At 61.0% G+C, this 18828-nt stretch overlaps 2 protein-coding genes across 2 annotated transcripts; both read left to right on the top strand.

Annotated features, from left to right (window-relative positions):
* Positions 1–2729: 2729 nt before the first annotated feature.
* LDBPK_340490 (hypothetical protein, conserved) lies at positions 2730–4883 on the top strand (the record flags this gene model as incomplete). The annotated part of the gene is made up of 1 exon (XM_003864166.1): positions 2730–4883. The coding sequence occupies one exon, from the start codon at positions 2730–2732 to the stop codon at positions 4881–4883; it is 2154 nt and encodes a 717-aa protein (XP_003864214.1).
* Positions 4884–9484: 4601 nt separating this feature from the next.
* LDBPK_340500 (calcium channel protein, putative) lies at positions 9485–17155 on the top strand (the record flags this gene model as incomplete). The annotated part of the gene is made up of 1 exon (XM_003864167.1): positions 9485–17155. The coding sequence occupies one exon, from the start codon at positions 9485–9487 to the stop codon at positions 17153–17155; it is 7671 nt and encodes a 2556-aa protein (XP_003864215.1).
* Between the last annotated feature and the right edge of the window lie 1673 nt (positions 17156–18828).

The raw sequence follows: 18828 nt of genomic DNA on the forward strand, positions 1-18828 counted from the left end.
TGTGTGTGTGTGTGTGTGTGTGTGTGTGTGTGTGTGTGTGTGTCGGAGGAGGAGGAGGTCGGGGCTGACGGTGTGCGCGTGTGGAGAGGGTGGACGGAGAGTGAGATGGGCTTCATGTTTTGTGTCACATTCGTTGATGTTGTTTCTTTGCCCACATTCTACTGTTAGCTCATCCAATTACTTTCTCCCGACGCGCCTCTCTCGCACACGCTCGCGCACATGTGCATGCGAGGAGGCCTGCTGATGGCCGGCGTTTCTGTTTTCTTGTTTTGTTCTATCTTGATCACGTGCTTTCCTCTCTGTTCCTGCTTCATTCGTTCTTTTCTGGAATGCCTTCTCTCTATCGCTGCCCCACCTCACCCCCACTCCCACTCCTCTCCATCGATTCCAGCGACGTCACCTCTTGTGTAGATACGCAAGCGTTTACGCGCGCCTGCGCGAAGGTGGCTGTACCCCTGTTGGTGGTCGTGGTGGCGGGGAGGAGGGGGTGGAGGGTGTGCGCCTCTTCCCGTTTTCTGTTCCCTTTTTGCCGTGGATGTTGCCGGCCCTTTTCACTCATTTTACCCGTTGCCTTTTTCTCTTGTGTTGTGCTGCTGCCTGCAGCAGCTATGTGGGGGTATGTGGCGGCGGCGGCAGCGGGGAGTTTTGCAGTTGGGTGCGCGCAGGTTCATGCATCCGCCCTCCCTCGTGATAGCCCTTCTTAGTCGTTTTTACAACCTCCTCCCCCTCTCTGCCCCCCCCCCTTATTGTCTGCCTCTCGCCAACGGTGGCTGTTTGCCGGCACCTCTGTATGTGCATATGTATATATATATATGTGTGTGTGAATATCCATCTCTCCTCATGGTGACTATGCCTCGCATACACCTGGGCAACACCGCTGCGACGACAGAGTTTGCATCTGCATGGGCGGCCACGTTTATGCGTGCGTGCCTGTGTGGCTTCGTGCAGCCGGTGGTGCCGCAGGTCAAGCTGGAAAGAGGGGGTCATCGAGAAGGCTGGAGGGGCGATGGAAGTGTCACACTCGGAGCAACAGCAGAACCGGCGGCCGCCGTGGAGCAGGTGAGCGAAGAGATGGAGAGGCTGGGCTAAAGCGAGTGGTAGGAAGGCCCCTGTGTCCGCTAGCGATGACGTGCACGGGTGTCGTGCCTTCCTCTGTGGAGGCCGGCAGTGCTATGTGTCTCCCAATATCTGGCCCTCTCTGAGCACTCTTCGGGCCTCTGCGCCGTTGTCACGGCGTGGTAGCTATGCCACAGGCACGGCCGGCAACGGCAGAGAGACAGAGAGAGAGACGAACGCATATGCATCCCCGTGCACGCATCTGCTTTTCATGCATACCCTATCGTCTATTTTTTTTCTCATCAGAACTCATCGGCATGTGTTGATGCGTGTCCTCTAACGCCGTAAAACAAATGCCCCCCCCCCACACACACACACGCACACCCTTATCTCTCTCTCTCCTCCCTCCTCACGTGTACGCGTATGTGTGTACGTGTGTGCGGAGGAGGGAGAGAGGGGGGGCTCTTCCGCGCTGTTGCCTTTGCCTGCTTTCTGTTGTTGTACTCGTCTTTGTTCTCGTCTGGCCTCCGCGCGTGTGCGCGTGATGTCTGAAACGGCGTTTTGTTTTGTTTTGTGTGTGTGTGTTGGTGTTGGTGTCCGTGCCGGCGCACCAGCACGCTGCCTTCCTGCGTCTGTCCATCTCTCGCCTCTTCGTTAGTGGCCCTGTGCTGGCGTAGCTTCTCCTCCTCTCTCGTGGATGGATGGATGGATGGCGATTGGAGGCGGTGATGATTTTGTTTGTGTATTTTCTTGCTTGGATGGGTTGGGTCAGTTCAGGACACCAACGAAGGGAACGGGAAAAAAAAACGAAACGAGCAAGTGGCAACTAGCGAGTCTTCTAGCGAAGCGCTCGAGCAAGCGGTAGAGAGGTGGAGGCCGCTTACTCCTCCGCCGACCATATTTGTGAAGGGTTGCGAGTGCCCTGGAGCCGCACGCATACGCATGACTTGCTCGAAATCTTGCTGTCTGTGGCGGAGTCTGTGCGTTTCACGGAAGCCGTGGAGGCGAAGTGCAGGAGAGCTGGTAGCTCGAAAGAAACACACACACACACACACACGGCCTCCCACCTCTGCTGCTGCTGACCTCTCTCCATCCGTCTCTCTCTAGCTCTTGTGCACACCTCTCCTCCCGTTTCTCTGCCCTTGTCTACGTTGCGTGTGCCTGTGTGTTTGTCTGCCGCATCGCAATGCATGCCGAGAAGGTACATTTTCGTGACGTCTCGAAAAGCGTTTGCATGTGTGCACACGACGCGTTGCAGCTGCGGCAAGCCACGGAACACGTAGAGGCAAGGTCAGCGAGCACAGAAAAACAAAGGCCACGGCGGTAGCGATCGCACGCGCGGAAACACGTCACGGTCCCCTGTTCCCCCATCCCCCCATCTCCCCATCTCCCCCCCCCCACACACACACTCCTGCCCGCCATCTGTGCGGCATATACACAGAGGAAGCGAGCAATCGCGCGCTGCGCGTCCGGCTTGTCGTGGAACGCCACGAGACAAGCGCACACACCACCACTACCGCTCGTCTCCTCACATATACGAGCACCACTCTTGAGCTCCCTCTTGATCACCAGTCCACCACCGGTGCGGCAGTGCCGCTCATACGACGTTTGGAGGGTGAACAACCTAGATCTTAGACGTCGGCACCGCGTGAGGTTTGTCCTCCAGATACCCAATGTCGTACAGCGCGTATCAAGTGGCGGGCCCTGCCGACCCGTTCCGTCCCACGCTGGAGATGTGCTTCCGCGGGCATCGTCAAGGTGTGTGCAGTGTCGGCTTCCAACCGGCGCTGTCGCCGTCTCCGCTCATTCCCAAGGTCGTGTCCGGCGGTGCCGACGGCGCGGTCATGTTGTGGGACGCAAAGGCCACCACCCGCACAATGCGATTCATGGGGCATCGCGGACCGGTGCTTGCTGTTGCCTGCAGCCCGCGCGCAAATCTGCTGGCGAGCGGCGGCCATGATGGATACGTGCGGCTCTGGATCCCCAACACGCGACGGACAACGGCGACGTACGGCCTCCACGCCGAGTCGGCCGACGACCGCAACTCATGCGGCTGGCGCGGTCACACCGGCGCTACCCGCGCCGTCGTCTTTGCCCAAGACGGCTCTGACTACCTCTACACCGCGGGCAATGACAAGGCGGTGAAGTGCTGGGACCTCAATTACGCCTCGAGCAGCCAGCACATCGGCGTCGGCCCGGGCAACAAATTCGTTGGCAGTTTCGCGGCACAATCGTCAACGGGGCAGCACGGCACTGGGCACATGAACTGGGTGCGCACGGTGGCTGTGCAGAGCGCCTACACATCCTCTAGCTTCTTTCACTACATCGCCAGCGGTGGTGACGATCACGCCATTTGCGTGTGGGACACGCGCACTCGCGCCCCAGTGCACGCTCTGTTTGACTGCAGCGCCAGCGTGCATTCCCTGAGCTTTCACCCCGACGGCTACGTGTTGGCGAGCGGCGATGCCAGCGGCGCCGTGAATCTCTTTGACCTACGGCACACCTCATCCTCGTCATCCGCCGCCAACAGCTGGGGCGGTGCACCAGCGCAGCGGCGCTTCTCCAGCCTCCTTCAGCACTACAGAGGCGCGCACGCGGGCGGGGTGCAGTGCGTCGACTTTGCCCCCAACGGCGGCTGGCTCTTCTCGGCCGGCAACGACAGCACTGCGAAGCTGTGGGATGTGAAGCAGGTGTACCTCTACTGCACCCTCCAAGGGCATGAGGGGGGGCCCGTCAAGTCGTGCCACTTCTCGGAAGATGGTCGCTGGCTTGCCACAGGCGGCGGTACTGACAAAACGGTCCTCGTATGGCGCAGCGGCTTGGCTGAGAGAGCGGCAACGCGCGACTCGACTGCGGAGACCGCACTCACTACTGTTGGGAACAAGGACGCGGCACTGCCCGAGGTGATTCCTCCACCCAAGGTGTCCTTCGGTGCAGAAGCCCCTGCAGTGCGGTTCTCCTCGCCGATGGCGCCAGCCTCTCGCGACGTGGCCCGACGATGCAAGCTGCGAGACGACTCGTTCCGTGTGCAGAATGGTGTGGAACGCTCTCCAAGGACGTCGGCATCTCAGGCGGTGAGCAGCGGTATCACCAACGGTTGCAGAGGCGGCGGCAGCGACCCCCACGTGGGCAGCAGGGCCGCCGCTGGTGCGGCGAACGTCAGTGTCGGTGTCGCAGCTGCCGCATCGCTGGGCCGCCCGCCTCTCTCTTCCCCAACGAGGAAGGAGCAGGCTGGCACGCCCTCCGCGTCCTCCTCGCGCGGTGTGGCGTACGCTGCCGATGCGAAGGCGTGGAACCGCGACGATGCGGAAAAAAGCTCCGTCGCCGCTCATGAGCGCAGCTTTGAGAGAAGCGAGGAGCGACTCGACTACCTCGTCGCGTCGGTCGCCGGCAGCCCCGGTGAAGTGGGCAACGGCCACTCACGGCAGCAGCCAGTCGTTGAGGGCGATACAACACGCGGCGGCGCGAACACCCTGCATGAACAGGAATCGCCGCTGGGCAGCGTAGATAGCAGTGCTCGAAGCGCCGTTGTTGCGGCAGAAGAGCGAGAGCAGGAGGCGTTGGTGGCGCAGGAGCGCGCCTATCAGCGGCTGCAGGAGGACCGCATCACCCAACAGCGTCTCGCGAATCTGGAAGAGGCGCTGGCGTCTCTGGCGGCGTACATGCAAACCCAGTATCTGCAGCAGGCAAAGGAGATGCACGAGACGCGGGTGAAAAGTAGGGTGCAGGCCGACAAGTACGATGCCGACCTAGAAGACCTGAAGCGCTTGATGGCGCGGCTCGCTGCCCCTGCTGCCGACCAGGCTTCTGCGAATGGCACAGCCTGAATATGTCAACGAAAGAGGGTGGGGCACAGGGGTGCAGGGGTGCGACTGCTCCCCTTCAACACCATCGTGGGCAGCCGATGTAGCTGCTTGCATTTTTTTTGGCTTCGACATCGGTAGCCGCTTGCCTTCGCTACGACGACGGCGACGCTTTTATGCATTTTAGGAGCTCGGCCTCTTCCAGAGCAGAGCTCAGTGTGCAAGGGCTCTTAGATCAAGCACTCGATCGTGCGTACGCGGCCTTGCGCAAGTGGGTCGCACGCCTTTGTGTTCCGCCCTCCCTCTTCCCTTTTCCCCTTACCCTTCGTCATCCTCGACTCGGTGGGTTTGGCGTGGGCTCACATGCGAACCCAGACGTTCTTTTTCCTCGGCTCGCGCTGCCTCCTCAGTGCGCTACTCGCGGCTCTCTGGCACCCCTGGTGCCATTTTGTCATGACCGTTTCAGCAGAAGAAAGGATATAGGTTTATATATGGATGCGGCCGATGTCGCGTGTGCGTCTTGCTGCCACGGGCGGCTCCTCCATCAGCGCACGACGGCCGGAGGGCTGCCATGGGGCGAGGCGCGCATCCAAGCAGCGGGAAGGAGATGCCAGGGAGCTCTCGCGCCAGTCAGCTGCGCATCTCGTCCGCCTTCGTCCCCCCCTCCCAAAGCCCTCTCCCACCCCGGACGTGCGCTGAGGCAAGCTCGAGCATGCACGCTTGCCGTGCTGGGCTCTATGCCCTCTTTCCTCAACCTTCTTGTTTTGTTTTCTCCCCTCTTTCTGCGGCTCACGCACATGAACAAAACCCGAAGCTGAAAAGGTGGTGGCCGATAACGAGGCCCCGATACCGGGGGCTGGTACCTCTTCAGGAGCTTGGCCAGCAGGACTTTCACTGACTTCGCCACCCAGCTGCAGTTTCTCAGGGCCCTGTTTGACCAGTTGCACATGAAAAGCAGCGCCTTCGTCCTGGACAAGTCTCTCCAGGCCAAGTGCGTCGACCGCTTGAATGGAAAAGTGCGCCGTGAGGCGGTCTTTGCACAGGCGCGCGCCGACGACGCCGACGGGGACCCAGCGCGATCGAGACAGGCCCAGGATAGCTCCCCCCGACTGCATCACTGCTCGGACGCCGCGCCTACTGCACAACCTACTGTGCATCCTGAAAGCAGCACCAGTGCGAGCGGCAGCGGACTTGCTATCCACGTTGCGCACGCTACTGTGATTATGCCCAGTGGGTGGAGCGCGGCCCGGCCACAGAAGCGCCAGTTTCCAGGTCCATTCTCGATGGTCTCTTTGGAGGTGCAAGCACTGCAAGAACGGCGGCAGCCCCCCCCCCTCCATCCTGCCGCTGCGACCGGTGCCGGCCACTTACGCCCGGCAAGTGCGACGGGAGTATCGCTGGCCCGCATCCAAGCATTGAAGGCGTCTCTTTGAGCACGCTGCGACTCCACCGCCATGGCCGAACTGAGGTGGGGCCATCACGGAACGACAGCTGATGCCACGCGCTCAGTCAGGGAAGGAGGTGATAGGAAGCACTGTTGTAGGCACTCTCTGCGCTCACCGTCACCAGAGCCGCTCATCGGCTCTTGCAGACGGGCAGCGCACAAATCACGCCTTCGCGGATGTCGAGGCGGCGATGAAGCCTCAGATGGATGTGCAAACGAGGAGGAGGAGGAGAACTGCCCGCTATCTCGCGGATAGCTGGGTGCCAGTGCCAGGAAGGGAGGCCGGCACTTGCATAGCTCGGTGAAATGTACCATGCGTGCGTGTCCCTTGCGTGGTTGCCATCGAGCACCACACCGCACCACCACCACCATTACTCCTCCTCCTCCATTCGCTGGCCTTTGTCGTATGCGCACAAGCGCGCGCTTCTACATCGACAAAAGAGGACACCTTTTTTTCTTCGGGGGAGGCGGGGCGGCAGCATCGATCCCCCGAATAGCTACTTGAGGGAAGGGCCACATGAAGGCACGCCAGACACCTCAGCGCGTTCTCACCCTCCGCAACGCGGACGACGCAGGCGCGATACTCTTCTCCGACTCCCACCAGCCCGGCCCTCTTCTCTCCTGTCCGCCCTCGTGGATGGGGGTACAGTGCAAAACGTGAGAGAGGACGTCTGTGACTGATTCCCATTCTCTCTTCCATCCTCGTGCACCTCAACCTCCCTTGCTCTCACTCTTCCTGCGTTTTCTGCTGAGGCTTTTCATCGTAAACACACACACACACCAAAACAACAACACGCTCGAGCACAGCAACAGGGGTGGCACGGTCACTTGCACTTGTAGATCTATTTTCTTTCGTTCTGTTTTTTCTTTTGGAAGAGAAGGTGTGTCGTTGTGTGAGTGCACGGATCACACCGTCCTCGTCTTCGTCCGAGTGCCCTCCCCGCACCTCTCCCTTGCCACCTTAGGACAGTGCTCCGGCTGTCTTGCCTTCGCTCACTTGACTTCTTGTTCAGTGTGGTTTGGATTTACTGGTGTTTCGCTCTCGTGCGCGTGTGAGTGAGTGGGTGAGTCTGCTGTTGTTGTTGCGCTTCTCGTTACCGGCTGCTGGTTGCTGCCCAGATCACCACCTCTGTTCCGTTTCCGTGCTACTCTGTTGCGCCTAATCTCGTCTTCCCGGGCTCTTCCCTTCCCCTCCGGCAGCTCGATTTCGCCACAACCCCCGGGCTGGCAGTGCTTCCGCGTTGCTCGATGAGTCAGTTGGCTCACCCACCCGCTCCGCTGCTTCCTTCAACTCGCGTTTTTTTTTTGCGGTGAACTCCAGAGTTGGAGAGGTCTGACGTGCAGGGGTACACACGACAAACGAGGGGAGCGAAGGCTACAACGCCCAGCGCCGCACACGCCACCACTTGGGAGGAACCGTTAGGAGGAGGGGTGACTCAGAGCAAGCACGCGCGCACACACGCACATATATATATATATATCTGCGGAGCAGCATCAACTACGGAGCCGCCAAAGCCTCGTGTTCTCCCTTGGCTCGCCACTCCTGACCTCTTCTTTCCTCCCCCATCTTCTTCTCTAGGTGAAGCGGCGCCTTCCCCTTTGGCGGAGTGTCTGTCTGTACGACGGCGTACATTGTTGGGTGCCCGTGTGTGCGTGTGTGGTGTGTGTGGTGTCCCCTGCTGGCGCACGCATCTCTCGTTCTCGCTGCCCTGTTGTCATTCGCTTTATTGTTTTTCGTGTTCGTTTCCTCTTAGAATCATCCGCACCCTGTTCAGGCCTCGTCACCGTTGTTGCCCTTTTCGTGTTTGCTTCTGTTGTTGTTTTCGGCCCGACACCCCTCCTTCCCCGCGCCACTCCTCCCACCACCAAGCCTACGGTACATTGTTGTCTACCTGGGTTTGGTAGTAAAAGCACAGGGCTGTACCGTGCCTGGCATTAGCGTTGCTACGTTCGGTGCATCATCGAGTCTTCTCGTGGGTGAGTGTGTAAAGCGGTCGGCACGCCGTCGACACCCCCCCTCCCCTCTCCCTCCAACGCGTCGTCCTCCCATCAGGCCAGACGGCAGCTGTGGAAGGGCGGACTCGACGTGCAAGTCCGTACACAGGCGCGCGCACGGCAAGCGCGAAACGAAGGGAAGACGAAGCGCCGCTCTCAAGCTCCTTTGGGCGCGTGTTTCTCAAATCGGCGTTCTTCTTTCTGCCCTCGTCTCCCTTCCCCATTCCCTTCATCAGTCATTGTATCGCCTTGGTGCTTCACACGGCCCTCCCTTCCTTCCTCGCTCGCTCGCTCGGCCTTCTGGCTTCCTGGCCGTTGCGTGAGCGCGTGCTGAGAGATCGCGTCGGTTGCCTGCTCGCTGCGTGTGCTTCTTTTTGTGAACATCTTTCTTCCCTCCCCCTCTTCCCCCACACTTAGCGGCCTACGCCACCGGCGCGCCTCCCTTGTCAGCGTGGTCTGCTGGTAGGAGCAGCGGCAGCGGACGAGAGAGCACGGCATCTCCCTCAGCCCGTGTTTTTGCTGCTCAAAGGTGTACACGCAGATGAGCTCGCTCAACAACAGTCGAGGGCAGCTGAACCCCCCTCATCATAAATCCCCGCCAACCGTCAAGACACCAGCGCCTCGCCGCGCCGACCCCCATGACGACAGTACGATGCCGCTGAGTGGCACCATTCAGGGCTCTTACCCGCGACCAGCGCTGCCGCCGCCCCTACCACCGGTGCAGCGCGGCTCTGCAGCCGCAACCGCAGCCGAGGACCCGGCTGCCCTCCCTCAGCCGAGCGCAACGGCCCTCAGCGGCGACCTTCCCGCTCTGCCATCCCTATCTCGCACAAGTCGCCCTTCGTCGACGAACGGCGGTCGGCAGCAGCAACCGGAGCAGCGGTCGGCGACGCCGATAGTGGCCCCTCGTGGAGCCACGCCGGAGCTGCAGAGCACGACCATGAACGCCTCTGCCACCGCACGGCGCCCGCCAACAAACCCCCAGAGCCGCAGCGCAGCCAGCACGCCAGTGCCACGCCCATCCCCGCCCCTCAGAGCGAAGGGCGTGACGGCGGAAGTGTCTCCGTCGCGAGGGAGGTCCGGCGCCGAGGGGCTGTCCCGAAAGACATCCTCTGGTGCGCGCAGCAACAGCAGCCCTGGCGCCTCCACACGCGCGAGCAAGCGGGATGACGGTGTCGAGGAGCTGATGGAGATTCCGCTGGCCCGCACACAGCCCATCGAGAAGTTCTTTGTAGAATACAACAGCGCCGCCGCAGAGCGGGAGGACGATGGGCAGCCACGCGATGATAATGAGGTGTTGCTGATGCAGTTTGCCGAGTACACCGATGACGATTCCTTTTTTTCTTCGAGCGACACGGTCATCGAGTGTGACCCGCAGCGCCTGCGCAGCGACCCACTTCGTCGGCGTGCGGTCGTGTCGGTGCACAACACACTGCAGCTGCGCGCTCTCACCAACGGCCGGGTGCCGGAGGACATGGTGTGGAACAACGTCACGCGCACCTCATGGCTGTATCAGATCCACAATCGTGCGATCGCCCTGCAGCACAGCTCTTTCTTTATCTTCCCTGCTCGCTGGACGCCGCGCGTAATGGTGTACAACGTCATGCACCACTGGCTGATGGAGATGTTCATCTTCCTCATGATCCTTGGCTACGCCATCTTCCAGGCGACATGGAGCCGTTACACCGCCCCTCCTGGAGGTATGCACAAGCCGGACCACATTATCTGGGCTGACGTGTTCTACACGTGCCTACTGGGCTTCGAGATCATCGCGCGTCTCTTCGCAAGCGGCGGCATTCTGCACAAGCGCGCTTTCTTCCGCTCCCCGTGGCGCTGGCTGGACACGGCGGTGCTCGTGCTGAGCATCATGGAGTGCACGTGGTGGCAGGACCTCTGGAACTTCACGGCATGGCGGCTCATCCGCACCATCAAGTGCCTCACATACGTTCCCGCTCCTGTGCGCATGAAGCTGCTCGCCAAGTCGCTCCTGCGCTCCACGAACCGGCTCATCTACGTGACCATTTTTCTCACGTACTTCATCTTCTTCTTTGGCCTGCTGGGGCTGCAGCTGTTCGTTGGCACGCTGCACAGCCGCTGCGTCAACACGCTCACCGGCGCCGTCACGTCGCAGGTGTGCCGGAGCGTGGCTACCGGGCAATACGGCTTTTACTGGGGCCATCATTGTGGCGTTTTCTACACCTGCCAGGCGGACGCCTTCCCGAATCCGCACTACGATTTCCGCAGCTTCGATGACATTGGGCACGCGATGCTGTCGGTGTTCCAGATCATGACGTTTCAGGGCTGGAGCGAGCTTCTGCAGGAAACAAACGACGGGCTGGCGATGATGGCGTTCCTCTACTACTTCTTCACCATTCTCGTTTGCGCGTGGATTGTGCCGTCCTTGTACCTCGGCGTCTTCCTCGAGAAGATGGACAAGACGAGCCGGCTGTTCGTGCTGAAGCAGCTGGACTTCTTCGATCATATGCTGACAGAGCAGCGCCAGCGCATGTCGTCCATGGTGCGCCTGAACGACTACGTCGAGCGCGATGAGAACGGTTTTGTGTCCCACTACCCAGCCTACACGCTCCAGCAGCAGGATGACAAGCGCCTCACCAGTGACGACAGCACCAGCGGCAGCACAGACGACAAGAACATGAACGCGCACAGGATAAAGAGTCACCACCGCGCGATTCAGGCGACGAAGTGGACAGACGAGCAGCGCATTCAGTTGCAGCTGGCGCTGACGCGTCAGCGCGACGTCGCCGAGGAGGCGGAGCGCAAGCGCCAGCTGCAGCAGGCAGCCCTCGGCGACCTCATTGTCGAAGAGGGCGGCGCGGGAAAACGGCAGGGCACGGGGAGGCGGGGAGCCTCTCCAGCCGGGGCAGCGTCTGGGTCGGCAACCCAGACCGAGACGTCCCCGCAGCCCACCAAGGAGCGCAGTGAATTTGCCCTCGGAGGTCGTGTTGGTGCCGTGCAGCACCACCCCGCCGCCTACGCCATTGGCGACTCTCACCAGTCGGACCTCCCCTTTGCGGTTCGGCAAGAGGTGCAAGCGGAGCAGCTGCGCTTTCTGGACCCGTACACCAACGGTGCGAGCGCCGCAAAGAACGACATGTACAACTCCGCCGCTGCCTTGCGCACCAGCATTGATCAGTCGCGCACCGCCGTGCCCGGTGGCGGCGCGGAGAGCGCTACCGTCCTGCACAGTCGCCCAGTGAGCAATGCGCGGCCCTCCACCAGGGCACCGTCGGCGCCGTCGACGAGTGTCATGGTGGCCCGCGAGGCCGCCGGCGTGGTGCCGCACCGCCGCTCGACGTCGGTGCGCGGCGGAACGCTGTCGCGCGCGTCGAGCATGAACGGTCGTGGCTCGTTGAGCCGCTTGCACGCCTCAATGACGCAGGTGCCGCAGGCGCCAACGCAGCAGGAGCAGACGGCGTACGTCATCAACGACCCCGAAGGCGGCGACTTCGACTACGCCAAGACGCTGGGGCAGAAGATCAACATCATCCGCAACATCGCCCATATGTTCACGGAAGGCTATCCGCGCATCATCTCGCAGTACCTTTGGGAGCACCGCATGATGCAGCACCGCTACGGGCTCACGCCACTGTCCTACACGAATAAGTACGAGGAAGAGGCCCTGCGCCGGCTGCGTCAGCGGCGCGCGCAGGAGCGCCGCGAGGAGCGGGAGGAGCTGCGCCGCAGTGGCATGGGGCACCTCATCGATGACGATGAAGATGAAGATGACGATTCGCTGGCGGAGAAGCCGTGGATGCGCCAGGAGGGGCTGGTACCTGGGAGCATGTCACCCATCCGCATGGCGCGCAACATCCGCGAGAACGCGCCGATCACCGTCTTCAACTACATCATGTACTCTTTCATCATCGCCAACGCCGTCTTCAACGCGTCGCGCTTCGACACGATGCCGGACTACTGGGAGACGGGCACATTCATCGCGGGTGTCTGCTTCTCTGTGTTGTTCATGCTGGAGCTGCTCATCCGCCTGCTCGCCCTTGGTCCCGGTCCTTTCTTCACGGACATAGTCATCCTGATCGAAGCGACGTTCATGGTCACCTCGCTCTTCCAGCTTGGATACAGCAGGGCAAACACGACGTCGCTGTTCAACTGGGTGCGCTTCCTGCGTCTCTTCCGCGTCATACCGTGCCGTCCGCTGCGCCGCGTCTCACGGGTGCTCATCCACGGCTTCCCTGACATGGTCTACGCCCTTGTCTTCTTTACACTGTACATGTTTATGTGGCTGTTGCTGGGCATGAGCTTCTTTGGCAGCCGTATAGGCTGGATCGACTACAACACGAGCGACTACACCACCCGTGGCACATTCGAGACCTTCTCGCATGCAGCCTACGCCGTGGCGCAGGCCTTCTCGGTGAACAGAGATCAGTGGCTCTACCTCTCGTGGTCTGGGATGCGGGTGCGTGGGAGCTACACCGTCATGTACTTCATCGCCACTGTCTGCGTCGCCTTCATCTTCCGCTTCTTCTTCATTGCGGTAATGACGTGCGCGTGGCAGGCGCAGCAGGAGAAGGAGGACTACTACTTTATGTCAGGCAGCAGTCACGGCCGTCGCGGACGCCGCAGTCGCTTCGCGCGGCTGCCATTCTTCGATTTCAGCGTCTGGCGCTCCTTCAAGCACATTCACGGCGGCTTCGACCGGCGTGACGTGGCGCCTGACGAGATCTACTTCCTGAACGAAGACATGGCGCGCCAGCTGCGCCTCGTGGAGGCCAAAGACCGATACTACCGCGAGCACTATGGTCAGGAAAAGAGCGAGTGGAGCGACATGGGCGAGGGCAGCCAGGTGGGTGGCTCGGACATGTACGGGCCAGATGGTGCGCTCGTCAACGGCCCGCAGTACGTCAACATCGGCGGCCGTCTGTACCGCCAGCCGAGCCTGCCAGCGACAGAGATGGGCTTCTCGGTGGTCGGAACGCCGCAGCAGCGTGGGCAACTTCGCTTTGCACGGCACCACCGCGCCGTGCCAGCCACCACCTACGCCGCCGCGCAGCTGCAGAGGCCGGCGGGCGCACACGACGCATTACCGGACGAGGTCGTGGGTAGTCGGTCGCTCTCGCGACACAGCCGCCGGAGCATGGCGAACCCGCTGCTGGCCGATCGCCACAGCCTCTCCCCGGCGCACCAAGGCACGAGCGTCGGCGGCCCCAGTGTGGCTCGCGTGTCGGACTCCCTCGCAGAGGAACGGGCGAAGAACACGAACATCAGCCTCGTACCGCGGCTGACGAAGCTGGGCAATGCCCGCGCCCTTGTCGTCGCCGGCGACGACGAGGCGACCGCCGACTACAGCACCCCCGAGGGCGGCGTGTCGGACGAAGACTTCGAGCATCTGCTCCTGCCCGGTCCCCGCCTACGCTACAAGAGCACCATGGATGAGGGACGTCGCGTATTCGAGACTTGTCTGGACTGCAACACGCACATGCAGATGCCGCTGCGCGCGCCGCCAGGTGTGGCGCAGCGCACCGCCGAGGAGCTGCATGCGGAGCACTGCCACATGGCGGCGGTGCGTAGCTCGCAGCAGCTAGTGCTGAACGCGCTGATCGGATACACCAGGATGCAGGCCGACCACGAGGTGACCCCCACCAAGCGGATGGTGGAGATAGTGCTGGGACAGGCCTGGAGCTGCGGCATGCTGCTGTTCGACACAATTGAAAACCTGTCTTGCATGGACTTGCCAGAGCAGGAGCGGACGTGGGACCGCATGCTGGAGGCGCTGGAGATGCAACAGTGGCTGTTGGGACTGCACGTCGGCGAGGAGCAAGTCGGCCGTGCCACGCTGGCCTACATCCTGGCGAACCAGCAGAGGCAGGAGGCGCAGGTGCGGGAAAAGAGCTACAAGAACACCTGGGAGGACCGCGTGTTCTTCGTGCTCTCGCCCTCGAACCCGGTTCGGCGGGCGGTGTCGGCTGTGGTTGGCTCGATGTGGTTTGAGATTGCCGTCCTGTGCGTCGTCTATGCCGCCTCCATCTGCTTGGCTGTCTATGCGCCAGACGAGGGTAATCGCGACTTCGGCGGCAGCTACAACAGCGCCAAGTACAAGGTGCTGCACATCCTCGACGACATTTTCTCTATCATCTTCGCAGTAGAGATGGTTCTGAAGTGGATCAGCATGGGGGTCGTGCTGCCGGTCGGCCGCGCGTACTTCTGGCACCGATGGAACATCTTCGATTTCTTCATCGTGATCATCTCTCTCGTGTCGTGGGGCAGGCCGGACATCTTTCTACGCTACCTGAAGGTGATGCGCTGTTTCCGCATTCTGGGGCCGCTGCGGTACTGGAAGTGGGGCAGCAGCAGCATGTCACACGTGGCGCGCGCCATCTGGGACAGCATTCCGACCCTGGCGAACGTGTGCCTGCTCATGCTCATGAACTACATTGTGTGGGCCATCATCTTCGTCTCCCTGTTCATGGACAAGTTCAACTACTGCAGCAACGCCAGCATAGTGAACGGCACGCAGTGCGTCGAGGAGGGGTACACGTGGGCGCCAACCCAGCGCAACTTCCGCAACTTCTACGAAAGCCTGTTGACGACCTTCGAAATCAGCACCGGGGCGGAGTGGATAGACGTCATATACAGCGCCGTCGACTCCCGCTCAGCGCTGCTGTCGCCGCTGCGGAACCAGCGCCCGTACCTCGGCCTGGTCTTCATCGCATACTACTACGTGTCGCACTTCATCTTCTTCACGCTGTTCATCTCAGCAGTGATTTACTGCTACATGCTCGCCAAGAGCGCGACGGAGGACGCGACGGGGACAACGATCGAGCACCAGGTCTGGCTGCGCATGCAGGGCATGATTTTTCGGCTGAAACCCAAGGTGCAGCTTCTGCCCCTGGACACACGAGTCTCCCGCCTGGTCCACTTCCTGATTTCGAATCGCTGGTTCGAGGCGTTCATGGGGCTCATTCTTGTCTTTAACATGCTGACCATGTCGCTCGAGTGGTACCAGATGAGCAGCACGCAGAAGACCACGCTCGATGCGTTCCAGTACATCTGGGTCGTCATTTTCACCCTCGAGGTCGTTCTGCGTTTCGTCGCGCACGGCCTGCGCTTCTTCACGCGCCGGGCCTACTGCTGGGACCTTCTGATCGTTGTCCTCTCCTACATTCAGATCGGCCTCAGCACCACGGCCACCAACCGCGTGCCGTTCAACGTGAATGTGCTGCGCATGCTGCGAGTGGGGCGGGTGTTGCACCTCGTGCACCTCGTGCTGCCCTTCTCCACCCATCTGACACTCTTCCACGAGGTCCTGAAGGCGTCGGTGCCGGGGCTCATCAGCGTGACGTTCGTGTACATGATCGCCGTGTACGTCTTCGCGATATTGGGCCTGCACTTCTTGGGCTACATCGTACCCTTCGGTGGCTACATCGATGATAAGTACAACAACTTCGGCACCTTTGTGAACGCGCTTATCATGGTGTTTCGACTATCCACCCTACAGAACTGGGCAACGATGCTGCGAGGCAGCTTGGACCGCGGTTACTACTGCGCCCGCGCCAGCAAGCGATGCGGGCCAACGGACTGGGCGCCGGTGTACTACATCCCCATTGTCATCTGCTTCTTCCTTCTGCTAAGCACTCTGTACATGGCAGTCGTGCTGGACAAGTACGTTGCAGCCGTGCGCATCTACTCTGCCGTCACCCGGCTCGACGAGCTGCGTCGCTTCTGCCGCCTGTGGTCGAAGAGGGATCCGAACGGCACCATGTGGCTGCCAAGCGCGGTGCTACCGGAGCTGCTGGAGGAGCTGCGTCTGCCGCTGGGTGTCAGTGATCGCCGCAACCGCGTTGAGGTAATGCAGCTGCTGCGGGAGTACAACATTCCTGACCACAACGGCCGTGTTTACTACTACGAGGTACTGCTACCGCTAGCGCGGCGCGTGATGGCCATCGCATTTCTCGAGGCGGCCGATGCGCACACGGCCGGCAGCCAGGCTCCGAGAGACATTGCCTGGCACCTGTCGGAGCGCTCGCTCGGAGCGCTGCCGGCGTCCTATGGCACGGTCCGGCCAAGCAGCGTCACGGTAGCTGAGCATTACGCAGCCGCCCTCCTACAGGCCGCTTTCCGCCGGGACCGCGCGATGCGCGACTATTACATTGCCAAGTCGGAGCTGTGGCGCCGCGGCAGGGCGGTCTGCGTTGAGCGCGGGCTGCCGTACGACAACTTCGGGTTTGGCAAGACACCGCTGGCGGGCCCAGACCCGCGCGAGGAAGGCATGCGCCGTGGCTTCAACATTCCGAAGGATGCCACCCTCGCCAACTCCGCCGGCGGCCGTGTCTACGCCGACCCCGTGGCGGCCCGCATCGCCGCGATGCGCGAGGCCATGGGCTCCCACAAGCGCGCCACTGATCAGGAGCCGCCAACGCTCCTGCCGGCGGTCTACCGCTCTGCGATTTACCCCGAAGAGAAGCGCTTTGGCCCCAACGCCCCTGGCGCCATCCGCCGCCACGAGCGTCGCGACGAGAAGCTGGAGCGGAAGCGGGCGCAGGAGGAATACGAGAGACAGATGTACGAGCGCAGCACCCGGGGTTGTCCGGCACGCACAGCTGGCGAGCAAAAAGATAATGAAACCGTCACTGCCGAGGGCGCAGGCGACGTGGACGTGGGCTTAGCTTATAGCAAAGGCACCATGGAGCCGCATCCCGCGGCCCGCGGAAATCAATACAACTTAGATCCGATGGACGTCAACTACCAGCCTCCTCTCGGCACAAGTCCGGAGGAGCTGCGACAGGAAAAGGTGGACCGTCGCCTCAACGCAGCCGCCGCTGCCGCAACGGCCTCAGCAACGCTCGGTGGCATATCGCCTTCCACCACTCCCGAGCAGTACTAAGCCTCTCCCATGACCTCAGGCGCCCTCCTTCCAGGACGCAATGCAAGGCGCACACATACTCTTCTCTGTTCGGAGCACTCTGGAGGCTCACCGACACGGCTGGCCTCGCTGTTGTTGCAGCGCCTGTGGCCGTTGTGCTGGTGCTGATTGAGGCCGCTGTTTATTCTTCTTTTCGGTCAGGTGTTACGTCTGTCCTCAGTTTAACGCCTCCCGGTAGCACAGAGCACAGAGCACCTCCCTCCTCTCCCTCTCCTCTCTCCCCTTCTCCCTCCCTGTTTTGTCCACCCCCCCCCTTCTTCTAGCCTCCCACCCAGAGACGTGTCAGAGAGTGTTGCGTCTCGTTCTCCTTCGGTTTCTTCCTCTCCTGCCATTGTGTGTCTGCACTTCTTCGATTGAGTCTGCAGGTCGCCGCACGCACACATAGCAGACGGCGAAGGTGGTGCCGGTGTGTGCTTTTCGTATGCATGTATAGGCACGTGTCGTCTTGATGCGACAGGCGCCCTGAACCCTGCCAGTGTGTGTAGTATGTCTCCCTCTTGCTTTTATGTTGCTATGTACTGATTTAGGCCCATGAAGGATGAAGTTGGGTGTTGTCGTTGTAGAAGCCGCGCATCAGTTGTGGAGTATGCATGTACAAGAACATCGCACACACATACATATGCGCGCGCAAGTCGCGCATGCCTTATTTATGTGTGTGTGTGTGTGTGTGTGTGTTTCGGTGTGTGTGTCTGTACCGCAAACACGAACACTCCACACAGCAGAAGCAGGAGAGGCGCCATTCGTGAGGAGGGGGGAGATCATGCTCGTGCGGTTCGGTACGTATGCAGGCAGCGAATGAGGGCTTTGGCTTCGGAGCAGGAGGTTTAGCGGAAGTGCTGGATGCCAGCAGAACGTCCTTGGCCGCCACCTTTGCTCCGCCTCGCTTGTTGCTGCTCGGAACGGCTCGCTCGCCCGCCAAAGTACGCTGAAGGGCCGTCTTGCTGGAGCGTAAATCCAGGGAGAGCACGTTTGTGTCGGCGATTTGCCGCCACCAAACGCGTCGGCACGTACTCCGCTGAATGGTGGCAAGCAAGTCTCAAGAAGTCGCATGAAGCTCTCTCTCTTTCCCGCCCCGCACCGGCTGTGCATGGCCACACACGCGCAGATATGCACAATACATCATATTCCCAAAACAGCATCGTCCCTCTCCTCTGCTGCCCTCCCTTCACCTCTCTGCCTCTGACTGCCTCTCTATCCACGAACTGCATCGCTTGCTCGTGTGTGTGTGTGTGTGTGTGTGTGTGTGTGTGTGTGCGTCCTGGCATCGATGGCGCGCCCATATCCCACACAAACGCACGCACATCTGCGTGCTCTAAACCTTGAAAGAAACCACAATAAGTAGACTGTAGCACCTCACTTGCACAGACCAATACTCAGACGAACATAGTGATCCCTCTCTCTCTCTCTATATATATATGCACAAGCGCACACACGCTCGCGCACCAAGCAGTCCGGTACAGTGCACTCTGTTCCAACCTCTATCTGTACAAGTGTCCACATCTGCGCCTCGTACAACAGGGGGTGGGGTGGGGTAGGGCGAAAAGCAGAAACGCGGAAGGCACGCACGCGTCTTAGCAGGAGTGTTTTGGGTTGTCTGTGGGTCTGCTCAGGCGCTGCAGAAGCGACGCTCGCGA

This window comes from Leishmania donovani, chromosome 34 (genome assembly GCF_000227135.1).
Source record: "Leishmania donovani BPK282A1 complete genome, chromosome 34".
Lineage (NCBI taxonomy): Eukaryota > Euglenozoa > Kinetoplastea > Trypanosomatida > Trypanosomatidae > Leishmania > Leishmania donovani.